This window comes from Miniopterus natalensis, chromosome 1 (genome assembly GCF_054644295.1).
Source record: "Miniopterus natalensis isolate mMinNat1 chromosome 1, mMinNat1.hap1, whole genome shotgun sequence".
Classification (NCBI taxonomy): domain Eukaryota; kingdom Metazoa; phylum Chordata; class Mammalia; order Chiroptera; family Miniopteridae; genus Miniopterus; species Miniopterus natalensis.
In genome coordinates, this window is record NC_142081.1 from 42,784,665 (window position 1) to 42,797,285 (window position 12,621).

The 12,621-nt window shown below is 50.9% G+C and overlaps 2 protein-coding genes across 2 annotated transcripts in view; one reads left to right on the top strand and one right to left on the bottom strand.

The window, feature by feature from the left end:
- Nucleotides 1-12,621, bottom strand: part of APH1B (aph-1B gamma-secretase subunit) — a 174,919-nt gene that overhangs the window by 120,915 nt on the left and 41,383 nt on the right. The gene's annotated exons all lie outside the window — the stretch shown is intronic.
- The window catches only part of CA12 (carbonic anhydrase 12), a 53,865-nt gene that overhangs the window by 34,203 nt on the left and 7,041 nt on the right, over nucleotides 1-12,621 (top strand). The window contains exons 5-8 of the mRNA XM_016208580.2: nucleotides 3,462-3,557; nucleotides 4,420-4,483; nucleotides 4,683-4,840; nucleotides 6,047-6,173. Coding sequence (XP_016064066.2) covers nucleotides 3,462-3,557; nucleotides 4,420-4,483; nucleotides 4,683-4,840; nucleotides 6,047-6,173 — 445 coding nt within the window. The remainder of the gene's footprint in view (nucleotides 1-3,461; nucleotides 3,558-4,419; nucleotides 4,484-4,682; nucleotides 4,841-6,046; nucleotides 6,174-12,621) is intronic.

Here is a 12,621-nt window from a genome sequence, read left to right on the forward strand (position 1 = left end):
ACTTGGCTGGTGTACAGATGAGATCAGAGCACAGGGTGGGGGTGGGGGGGCACTGGAAGATCAGAGCACGGGGTGGGGGTGGGGGTACTGGAAGATCAGAACACCGGTGGGGGGCTTTGCCTTCATGCTCTCCACACCCACACCCAGCCTGTCATCAGTACAGGAAGGTGTAGCTACTCCAGCCACCTTGCATCTCCTCTGTGGTGTCCGGGTTCCCTTTTGCTCCTAAACAGGCTGAGTTTGTCTCTATATCTTCTACTGAGCGATGCTGCTCGGAAGGCAGTGCTCCCAGGGGGCACATTGGGACACATCTGCCCCTTTCCTAGACGTCGCCCTTCTACTGGCACAGATGAAGATCTCACCAGCTTGTCCAGCTGATGTACCCCACTGCTGAATCATACTGGGCTAACTGCTCCCCAAACTTCTCAGTCTTCTTCACATGCCAGGCTGTTGGCATAGGTCTTTCCCACACCACTTTTCCTTTCCCTGGTCATGGCTTGTGCTTGGGACTTGGGGATCCGGGCCCAGGGCTACTCTTCTACTTGGCTACAAACGAGGGGATGACTGGCATCGTAACGTGAAGGCATCATGGCAGCCAGACTCACCGAGGATAGCTTGGGAGGTCAGCAGAGCCTTGTGTCACATAGCCCTGAGGTCCTAACCCAAAACGCCAAAGCAAGATAGGAGGAGACGCAGAGTGTGCAATGGGGGTGGGGGGTGGGGGGGGGGGACATGGGGACAGTTGCTGTATTTCAGAGCTCCCACGGGCTTGAGCTTGGGGGTGTGTTCTGAATGTTTACAGGGCAACACACAAATAAATACTAATCAGCCAGTGGAGCCCACAGTAAATACTGACATGATCACTCTCCTCTGTTCTTAATTGCTGAACTGCTTAATGTCTCAGGCTAATTATAGATTGAGCTACAGATGTGGAAAGACTATAATTCCGGCCCAGTAGGATGGCACTCCTGAAGGTGCACATATTCTAGACCAGGCCCCTCTGAACCTCCAGGTTGGGACTGTGAGTTCTTCCAGGCAATCGCAATACGGAGGCTTCTGCTTTCCCATGGGGAACAAAGGAGTTGGGGTGCAGGCTGGGAGGGTTTGGACATTCAAAAGCATTTCTAGTTATTGTATTTTCTGCTATTAAGCCATATCATCCGGCCAAGAGGCTGGTGAAGATGGACCATCAATGTCAATAACAGAGAAAATACATCAAGTGAACCCTAAAGTGGCGGATTCTCTATGGAGGGTCCTGGGAGTGTAGAGGTTCTTCTGGATTGAGTCTGCATGAGAAAACGCAGCATCCTCTCAGCAAGGACTTCCCTTCTGTGTATATTAGTCTTCGCCTCCTCTTGATTTAATCCGAACACAGTGCGAAACATGCTAAGGCAGATCACAAACTCAAAGGTCACCTGTAAAAAGAAATCAGGCTCTAGGACCTCCGGGGTTTTAGCCATGTAGGATTCTGCTCCGTTCATCAAAGAGACGCCAGGAGAGGATGGTGTGAGGTTACGCGGGAGCGTCCTTCAGGGGAAAAATGGGGCTCCTAAGAAATCCTTAATAGAGGACCTTTAAAAGAAGCAATAATTTGATATAATTTAAAAAAATTAGAAACGGCCACTTGAAAAGTGGGGAACATTGAGCTGTATTCAATAAAATATTCTTGAATTCTCTCTATAACCCTATAAGATGAAAAAGAGATGGGTAAAGAAAAAGAGAGATAAAATCTCAATGTGTCATAGCCCCAAGAGGCAAAGAATCAACAAAAATGCATGTGTCACATATATAGATCTATTTACTAATATGGTTTTTTGGAGAAAAAGTGATACCACCTTTACGATTAAAATTCAGGTTAAATATTGTCAGAATTTGTCATAACAATATCATAATGCTTACCGAGACTTTTTTTCACTTGAGATCAAATGTTAGACTACATATTTTAATATATGTGAGGAACACAGATAAAGAATTTAAGCCCAATAAAGAGAATCCCTGTATCTTCTGCACAATTCTCTTTCCCCATTTTTAATTGTAAGGCGACTCTTCAGCTCTTGTCTTGGCAGCAGCAGTATGTCTGTCTCCAGTGTCATCCGATCCGCAATGGAACTGTCTGCCGTGAAACAACATCCGTAGAATCTGTCACCAGATATTCCAATTCCCTATGGTTACCCCTAGTGTCTCATACCCAGGAGGAAGCGTTCGTTAGTTGCACCATCACTGCTCTCGAGAGGATGTGTGAAAACCCGTATAGAAGCTTTCTTCTTGGAAGTTGTGGCCCCAGTTGCTGAGTTTTCTTCAGCTGTGTTAGCTGTTACCTCTTCACTGGGCCCGGTTACGGCAGAATTAGGAACAACATCCCAAGTATTCAAATCGACGGTGAAATCTCCCGTAGGGAATAGGGGAGGTAGTGGCCTTCGAGTGTATTCACAGAATTTCACGGGAGTGCAACAGTTTAGCTCGTTCACACAGAGAAGACTGTACCTTTCGGTATGTAAACCTCGTATTCTGTGGCATCCTACAGTGTCCTTCCAGCCAGCCTGTGGCTCTGCCCTCCCACTCCTAGCTGTTTATCCGGGAGAAATAAAGCATACGTCCGCACAAGGGCTTGCACACAAGTGATCCGGGGCAGACTTAGTTCTGGAAGCTGGAAGCCCCAGGTCAAGGCCTGGGAGGCTGGGTTTATAGCGAGAGCTCTCTCCCTTGGATTGTTGATGGTGGTCTGCTCGCTGGGTCGTCACATGGTGGAGAAAGAGAGCTTGTGACCTCACCTAGACTTTTTAAACCTAAGATTCCTCAAAAACTCCTCTTTTCCTCATTTTAATAATGACGATTTCTGCTTTGAAAAAAGTGAGTTCAGAGTTTTCTTTTGTGAAGGTAAAAGTGTACATTCATGGAGCAACATTTTTGTTCCATGGTCAGTTAAAAGGCTGATGAAACCTTTATAAAGCTACACTGTGATTTTCTCTGTTCAGGATACCATTAAGATTAAGTTACAGTTGCAGGTTTATTGCCCCACTGCTTCCAGATCATGTATCTAGTGGCCAAACACATGAAACCATTTTGCCCTAGGCTCCAGAACAAGAAAATCAGAAGGGAGAAGTGCTCCAAATTACCCAGGGTTTTCATGGCTTGTGTAAAAACCCATTTGTTCGTCCGTCCGTCCGTCCGTCCGTCCGTCCATCCATCCATCCATCCAATATATATTGTGTCCTGGTACTTTCTAAGCACCATATCAGACACTGGGATACAATGAATTAGTAGGATGGACAGTCTGCCCTGGCAGAGTTTGCAGGGAGGAAGGAGGGAAAAGGGAAACTGGAGACCACGAGGGGAGGGTCTGAGAGGAGCAACCTACCTGGGGGGAGGTCTGTCCTCCCCATTGATTCCAGTCTCCTGCAAAAGTGAAATGTTTCCATGAGTCGCCCACCCCCTTATTCGCGGCTTCTCGCCCACTGCAGCTGCATATTGTCCATTATAACTCGGACCTGTACCCCAATGCCAGCATCGCCAGCAACAAGTCAGAAGGCCTCGCCGTCTTAGCTGTCCTCATAGAGGTAAGAGATGTTAAAAGGGATTTTACCTGAAATTTGAAGCTGGGATGATATCAGACTCGGCACTTGGTTCCATGCACACCTGCCTGGTTTTATGTGTATGCTCGCTCCCATTTGGGCTGTGTTTTGCCTCCAGAGCAGGGGTGTTCCCCATAGAGTTCCTTCTCTCTTGGCCTGGAGGCAGCACTTCCTGTGGCTGGGTGGCAGAAAAGGGCGAGTCCTTTGTGACCCTGGAAAAATGAGCCCTAGTCCCCAGCCCTATTGCATGAGACATGGAATTGCCCAGTTGGATAGGACATGTGTGGGGGAAGAGGGGCGCGGGAGGGTGGGAATCATTCAGTTCTGCACCATCAGATGGCTGAACCCTTGACACAGCTCCTGGCATCCAAGTTCCATCCTTTATATGAACCTTGGAATGAGCTCTTTCCTAATCCCAGAAAAGTGGGATATCTGATGCACCTGCATTATTTTTCCCTAATGAGACAGCATGTACCTTGTTTCTCAACATGCTCACTTGCCTGATGTGGCTCGCATGAGCACAGGCTCCCTTTAAGTTCTGGTTAGAAAACAAGCCTTCAGGCTCACAGCAGATAACCAGGAGCACAGGCTACTTTCCTTGCCCGGGGACACTCAAGCCCCAGTGCCTTGAGCTGGAAACGCCCTGAGCTGCAGGAGGGCAGGACAATTATAACAACCCCGTACCAAGCTAGTGACCCATCGTAATTGTCCTAGTGAAGGGCACTCTTCAGGGAGGGCCTCGCAGCAGTGACCACATACCCCAGCCAAGCCCTTCCATTAAAACTGTCAGTCCAGGCTCAGCCTATAGGATTCTGTCCCAGTTCAACCCACCCTGTCTCTGTTGCAGATGGGCTCCTTCAATCCAGCCTATGAGAAGATCTTCAGTCACCTTCAGCATGTAAAGTACAAAGGTGAGGGGTCCTGGGATGCTAATTGTTGAGGGAAGTAGTGACTCCCACGTGACCTGAAGAAAAATGAATGCTGAGGGCAGGTGTCTTCTGTGACCAGGTCCTAAAGGGGCTAGTTCACGTTCCCAGGCTCAGTCATAAGCTCAGCTGCCCCTCTGCCAGGGGTAGTGAGGCCCACACGTCCCTCGACATGTCTCTCCAGGCCAACAAGTGCACATTCCGGGCTTCAGCATTGAAGAGCTGCTGCCCGAGAGGCCCGCCGAGTACTATCGCTACAGAGGATCCCTGACCACGCCTCCCTGCAACCCCACTGTGCTCTGGACGGTTTTCAGGAACCCCGTGCACATTTCCCGGGAGCAGGTGAGTGGCACCCATCGCCGAGTCAGAGGCCGTGTGGTATCACCCACATCACAATCAATGGCTTGCTTTCCTCACTTAGAGTTTCACTGGCGGCTATTCCAGCCTCCCCACATGTCACAGGTGCCTGGAAGCACAGCAGAAACTACGTGGGGCTAGCAAGTCAGACGGGAAAAGGAATCTGTCTCCCCAGTTCCTTAAAAAAGACTTGTTAAGTTGCATTTCCTACTATATCCCTCGGTGGGTGGTGGTCACGGGTCCTTCACAGGGCGGAATAAAGGCAGGATCAGGTGGAATCGGTTCGCAGACTGGGAGCCGGGGCCGCAGCCATGAGTGAGCGAGGGGCTCACGGGCCAGGGAGCAAGGCCGAGAGCAGGAGCCTCGGCGACCATCTCTGACGCTCCTGCTGTACAGGTGATGAAAGCGAGGGTTAGGGGGTGAGGAGCCTTGTGGGATCACCGCTGCTCAGCGGCCGAGCTGAGAGCTCCAGGCCGCAGCCGACCCTGTCCGCAGCCTCAGCTCACCCAGGAGAGGAAGGCCCCAGGAGCCGGGGGGCTGCGCCGCACTCGGGCTCATGGCCCAGCCCCCCGCCACGCCCCCCCCCCCCCCCCCCCCCGTGTGGCTTTTTCACTGTGTGCTCCTGATCTGGGTAACCTAGATAAAGGGCAGCAGGCGGGTGGACAGGAAAAAAGAAGACGTGCTGAATCGAGGAGAAATGTGCGGGGACACAGTCACATCCTAACCCCGAAACTGCCTTGGACACATTATGTAATCCATGAGGATATATGAGAATCCCATGGACCCGGCCATCAGACGACCTGTGAAACTCTTGCCCCCTCTTTCCATTCCTTCTGATGGGACCATCAGAATAAGCCCCCAGGCCTATCTCATTTAGAGTCGGGTCCCAAATCAGGCTCTGGAGAGCAGCTGGGCCTCCGGGAGAGGCTGAGGAGCCCCTCCAGCACCCCGATCTCCCTTGCTGCACGCAGATTTCAGGCACCACCTGGAGCTAACTGCGCTAACCTTCCCCCAGTCCTGGGGAGGAGGGAGGACAGATCGGCTCAGTGCCCAGTCACCCAGATGCCCGCAGGGGAGGGGAGCGTGTCTCGGGCTTTCCTGCAGCTTTCCCGCCCAGGCCCTGGGGGTGCGAGCTGGCGGCCCCTTCCTCCACTGCGCCTGCAGGGTGTGTCTCTACCCTTCTCCCCGCAGCTGCTGGCTTTGGAGACAGCTCTGTACTGCACACATGAGAACGACCCATCCCCCAGGGAAATGGTCAACAACTTCCGGCAGGTCCAGAAGTTTGACGAGAGGCTGGTGTCCATCTCCTTCCAACAAGGTGAAGAGATGCGGGGGGCGTGGGGAAGTGCGGTGCCAAGACATCTGTTTAGCATGAAGTCGGGTGCCCTGCCCTCAGGCTTGGTCCCAGATGCCCTTAGGTGTGTGAAGAGCACTCTGGCTACCAAGGGAACCGGGGTACATGAGGAGCTATTGTGTGTGGGCTTCCTGAGGTCTCCCTTCACGGCTCTTGATTCCCCTGAGCCCTTGTAGGGAAGCACAAGCCAGGGCCTCCAGGCGCACGGACCGCATTGAGTCTGGGAGTCTCCCACAGATGGGGAGACAGAATGTTCTGGGGGACCTCTCTGCTCTGGAGACCTACCCCTTCTCCTAAGATGCATGATAGCACCCTTTTCATAAGATCACACCTCTACTTCCTATTCTAGGCTTTCTTAGCATCGAGGCCCGTCTCCGGCCTTACTAGGGGTTCACCACCAGCACCCTCTGTGCCCCGGGATGCTCCTCTGAGAGGAGGCACACCGTGGTCACAGCAGCTCGTGGGCTGACGCAGCAGAGCCCATCGGGCAAACCTCTGCCTTTTGGCTCATCTCCTTGACGCTTGTGTAAGCGCAGGCACACGGCATCTGTATATTGAATGAAACTCATTCGTCTGCTTTATTTCTAACGCGGTGAAAGCTCAGCTCCTCCTTTAAAATCCACAACCACAGCTCCCCAGAAGGACACCTGACATCTTCACTTGCTCAGGACCGACATCAACACTGCTGGAAGCTCGGGGTCTGGGAAAAGGGGGTAAAGGAGCACTCTTGGGGCCCACACCCTTCTTCAGACCCCCAAGTTTACTTTCTCACTGTAGATGCTTGAGCGGCTCCCAATGTGGGGGTCTCGAGTGGTCAGAAGCAGGCAGGTGTGTGGAAGTTTCACTTGCCAGAAAATCAGTTCCCTGTCTTACCAGGCACACCCTTTTTGTTTCTTTCTTATATGTGAGATTATCAATATCACCTACTAAGCTCAGCTAACATACGAAGATTGCACCTCAAAGCCGTTGTCGGAAAGCTTTAGAAACATGCCCTTGACTCACCCGAACGTACATCTGGTCACAGTTATGTCCCTCCCTGTCAGTTACCTAATCAAGAACTGCCCACGAATTTCTTTTTTGTCTTCTCCTCTCCAGATACCACTAGGTAAGGTAATTTCCCTCTTTCCCCCGCTTTCCTGGTCTGAAAACTGAATCTGTGAACCATGGACCTTCCTAAAAACTGAGACTGTATGTGGTGATGACTAAGAAGGGTTCTTTCCCAGGAAATGCCTCAGATATACAGAGTTAGCCCTCTGGGCTCTACTCTGGATATAACTTTCTCTTTTCCTATTCCTCTAAATGGAGTATGTGGTAGTCAGTGGCTAAATGGAAATACTTCAACTCTTACACAAAATAATAAACTCTGCCCACACAGATCAGGCAGGCTTTGCTTGTGATTCGAGGATAATAATTGTCTCTGTTCTCCTGGCTCTTCTATACAAGCCGCAGGGGACAGGGTGACAAATACTCCCCTACAGTCAGGTTCAAGGCCTCGCTTTGTTTCTTCCCTACTATATGATGTGGGCAAATTATGTCCCTTCCCTGGGCCTAGTTTCCTCAGCCATAGAATAGCAGGCTGGCCGAGGTGGGCGGATGACCTTCCAGGGCTAACGTGCTGATTCCAAGTGGACACTAACGACCACCCATCCTGACTTTACGTTGCAGGGACAGTGTTTGGGGGCAGTTACAGAGGATCAGAAGAAGCCATGCAGGAACTTGAGTCTGACATCCTAAAGTAACCCCCCACTTGTAACGATACCCTGTGGCATTGGGAATAATTAGCCATCTTCTTAGACCCGCTCAGAGTCTAAGTCGGCGCTTGTAGAGGGTGCGGAGCCGTCGGGTGCGGCAGAGCTTCAGTAGACTCGCCCAGTCTGGCTGAGGGAGCTTGGGGGGCCTCTAGGCAGAAACCCACAGACCGTGTCCAGGATTAGGACGATTTAGGATGTCAAGATCAAAGCCCAAATGCAGCTTTGCCACTGCCCCCTGCCCCCTGCGCAGCTCACCCAGAGCTGCTGCTCTCATGAGCCCAGGCTGGGCCCAGCTCTCTCCTTGGAGGGAGAATCCACTGCAGTCCCAGGCAAACCTGTTCATTTGGAGAATGATTATAGAAACTTGGCCAGAACTCTCCCCTCCCTCTCACTTCCAATAGATGTGGGCAGCAAATGGGGCTAGTAATGCAGAGGCCGCCCCAAAGGGGTAAAGCCCCAAATTTCATGCCCCCGGGGTACCTGCATACAGAGGGCCCTCTCACACCAACTTGGAGCTGCCGCAGACATGGTTGCAGGTGTGCTGGGATCCTGTGTGTCAGCGTGAGCCTGGAGCCATTTAGACTCGATTATTTGCACACCCTGCCACTGAGGCACTTTTGTAGTTAGGTGGGTTCACTCAGGGTTTTCTCAGGAAGTTATCAGGAACTGTGGAGCTGGGAAACTTCGCCAGGAGAAAAGCAACATTAAGGAAATCCTCTGGGGATGGACTTTGAGAAAGTGCATGGACTTTGAGAGGAGGATCTGAGATTCAACCAAACTGGAACTACTGGGATGCAGTTGTTTAACTGGACCCTGCCTTTTCCTCGGCTGTGCTTGGAAAGGAAGACAGGACCTGGTTCTGTCCTCAGGTGGGGTATAGTTTAACCATGACTTAGCCCTAGGGCAGGGCTTTTCAGCCCAGGTACTGCTGACACTGGGGCTGGGTAATTCTTGTTGTGGGGACTGTCCTGTGCACTGTAGCACTAGCAGCATCCTTGGCTTCTACCCACTAGATGCCCGTAGCATCCCCCCACTGTAACAGCCCAAAATATCTGCAGACATGGCCAGATGTCTCTGGGGGAGGGGCAAAGTTGCCCATGACTGAGAACTGCTGCCCCAGGGACTGCACAATGATACTCGTAGGCCCAGACTGACTTCTTCCACTCATATCACAGGCCTCTAGAGATTTATATCACCTGCCCTGGTCTCGATTCTACTACAGCTTGATATCTCCAGTCTGGCGATGGTTACCCCTGAAACAATAAATTTGGGGTTACTAATGTCAAACAGTCAAACCCAAGATGAACTCTGGTCCCCAATTTCTTTTAGAACTTGAGTATTCTTTTTATTTTTTATTTTTTTAAAGTCTAATTTCATTTTGTTTTTTAACCCTCACCTGAGGACATTGTTTCCATGTGGAAAGGAGAGACAGAGAGAAACATCAATGTGAGAGAGACACATCAGTTGATTGCCACCAGCACACCCCGAGGTACATGCTCTTGGCCAGAACCGAACCCGGGACCCTTTAGTCTGCAGGCCTATGCTCTAACCACTGAATCGAACCGGCCAAGGCTTGAGTATTGTTTTTATATAACTAGGTATGTCCAAGGCTAAGAGAAGTGGATGAGAGAGAACTATTTACCCTTCAGATTACAAATCTCTTTACCAGGCGTCCAGACGTCTCCCAGGTGGCAAATGTCTTCAGAATCCTTTCATCATTCTCCCTCCCTTTTGTACAAGTTTTTCTCCATAAATGTTGCGATTGTTGCTTTTGGTCAAAATGCCCACTCTTTACAGAGAGGTAACAGTCATGCCTGGCAGGTTTTTCAGCTCCTACAAGGTGCCTCTTCTAAGTGTCTCAAATGGAAAACTTGAGCTGAAAGGGGGAGAAACAAGACTCACTGTCCTTAAGGTGGGATCCCCCGAGAGGGAGCACGTCCTGGGACCATTCCCAATCTCAAGGGAAGTCAGCTGCTGTACCTGAGGAAGGGGAGGACTGCAGGGGCAGTTACAGCCAGTCCAGTGGCCCAATTCTCTGTCCCTTCAAACTGACCTCTTCTTAGCCACAGACACCAACACAGGGTCCCGATGGCGATGGGCAACGAAGCTCGAGCCCACTCAACCTAAGTACCCGTGTTATCCAGCCCAATTTTCAACATGTCAGGGCAAGGGAAACTTGAGGGACAAGCGGAAGCCAAAAAGTTTCTGTAATCATGTCTTTCGTGGGCCTGCTCTGAGCAACTGCATGTCCCCAGCCGTGGAGCTGGGAGCCGGCCGAGGTGCACTTAGAAAGCACGCTGCGCAGTAGAAGGGGGGCTCACCCACAGCAAGCCTGTGGAGGAGCACAGTTAGACCCTGCTTGACACTAAGGGAACTGGGTAGTTTTAGAAAACCTTTAAAAAAATAGAGAAAAAAATCTTACAAAGCTAAGATGGCTAATTATCTGATTTTTTTGAGACTAGAATGGATGCTTTGTGGTTATTGACCTTGCGTTTCTCAAAGTTCCCATTTGTAAATAAACTCTATGAGATGGGAAAGGACCAGTCCTTCCAAAGTATCCAAATAAAAGTCCAGAGGAGTTCCTACCTTCCAATTCCCCCGGATGCAGGAGGCTGAACAGTCAGGAGTCATCATCAAACGTGCTAAGCTGTGACGTCCGAGTCCCCTCATCTAATGCGGTTTAACACACCACGTGTTTTCTGAGCACAGCCCAGGTTAGGCACTATTGGGAACAGAAAGCCTCACCATGGGTGATGTCTTGCCCCTAACAACAAGCCTCTGGCACAGAGCAGACCGTGTTCAGGAAAGACAGTGGGCAAAGGGGTCAGGCAGAGGGCTGAACTACCTGGGCAAGGTGGCCCCGGCCGCTGTCTCCAGCACCGTCTCCCTGGCCCCCATCCACACTGCAGGGCCCCTTAACGTGCACACCATTTACTCTGCACACACCGTTTCCTTTGGGATGCCCCTCACCTCTTCCACCTGGAAAGTTCTTTCAAGACCCATTTCTAACCGTATCCTCCCAAAAGCGCCCCCCACCCTCCTAAAGGCGACTTCTGGTCTCCTTCTGTGAGCAGCCGGAATAACGTGCTGTCTCTGTGAAGCCGAGCGCACCACAGGGTAATAATTACCATCCAGAAAAAGAAAAAATGTCTCAATTATCCACACGCTGCAAGTGCCTGAGGGCAGAGACAATTGGCGTCTTACTCACTTTTGTGCCTGGCACTCTGCCTGGCGCTCATGGCAAGTTTGAAAGAAAGTAACTAATCCGTCTCCCTTCCCCTCCCCCTGCCAGTGGCTTCTCTGCGGAATGGTTTGAACATAAGCCCTACCGATTGTTAAATTTTAGTTTTGTCTTATTTCGCTTCGTTATCAATTTGCCGACAGCATTAGAATCAGTTCGGAACTTAGCTGCCAAGTTAAAGTCTGGGAGGAAGTCGCCTGGAGATGCTGTCAGGCTTTCCCCTGCTCTGGCCTGACGGGTGAAAGGGCCCAGTCCCACCACCCATCATTCCTTCAGCACTGACAGCCCGGCCGCCAAAGGGGGCTAAGGGTACGCAGCCCCCCAGGCTGGCACTGTGACCGCGCCTCCTGCCCCAGGATTCAGGCCTTCGGAGCAGTGTGGCTGTCTCCCGGGCCTGCATTCCTGCAACCTGGAAGGCAAAGCCCTCAGGCCCTATCATGGTCGTAGAGAACCGGTCCCCTCATATAATCTGGTGGCATCTTTTTGGCAGATTTATATGTAGAAATTATTTCTTTATTGGATTATTTCCGTATAGTATAGTGTTAAAAAGGAAAGGTCCCCAGTTAGATATGTCCTCCAAAGATGGTAATGTTCTGCAGTTATGAGGGCATCTTCCTTGCTCTTCTCACCAAAGCATCATCCAGAGGGAGGGAGAGCATGTTGCTTACTTGAGTCTACGACTTGTATTAAGCATCATGAGTTTTACCATTCAAAACTGGATCACCCAAATTCTCCCTGCCTCTTTCTACTTTCACTATGTATCATGTCACTTACCGAAACGGTCCATACTTTAAAAGAATACTTTGAAAAGGATTGTATTCCTTCTCATTCAAAAGTCTGTTTGAATAAACAGAATTGCAAATAGACCTAGAAAATGCTAGACTTGTTCCAGGAACTGCGAGCTGTGTCAATGAGGCGCTTGTTCCTCCGGCTGGACTTTTCTGTTTGCACTTGAGGCCTCAGAAGACCTCAAAAGCAGTTAAGCAGCATCCCTCGGTCCAGCAAGATGCCAGTGGAAGACGCAGCTCCAGCCAGCCGGACCAGGTAGCAATGCGCCTGTGGCCAGCAGCTTGCCCATCTCCTCCGGGGGTCTGCACCTTCCTGGGCGAGGCATGTGACAGTCAAGCTCTCCCGTATCTGTGTGGTTTCCTTCTGAGTGTTGCATCACCCTATCTCTGCTGGCCCTGACATGTACCAGAGCATTTTATGGGGAGCAGATGGCTCCCCCGTGTCTGTGCAGCGTGTAGCCTTTTACCAGCCAGCTCCTTTGCTGTGGCTCACCCACTGGCTCTTGGGACCGTCTCTATCAACAAGCCTGTCTCTGTTTCTCCTGTTTGTCCAGTTGATCTTCGATGGGAACTGCTTGTCTTACCGCCGTTCAGAAACAGACCATTTCTGTTTAATCTGCAGATGAATTTCT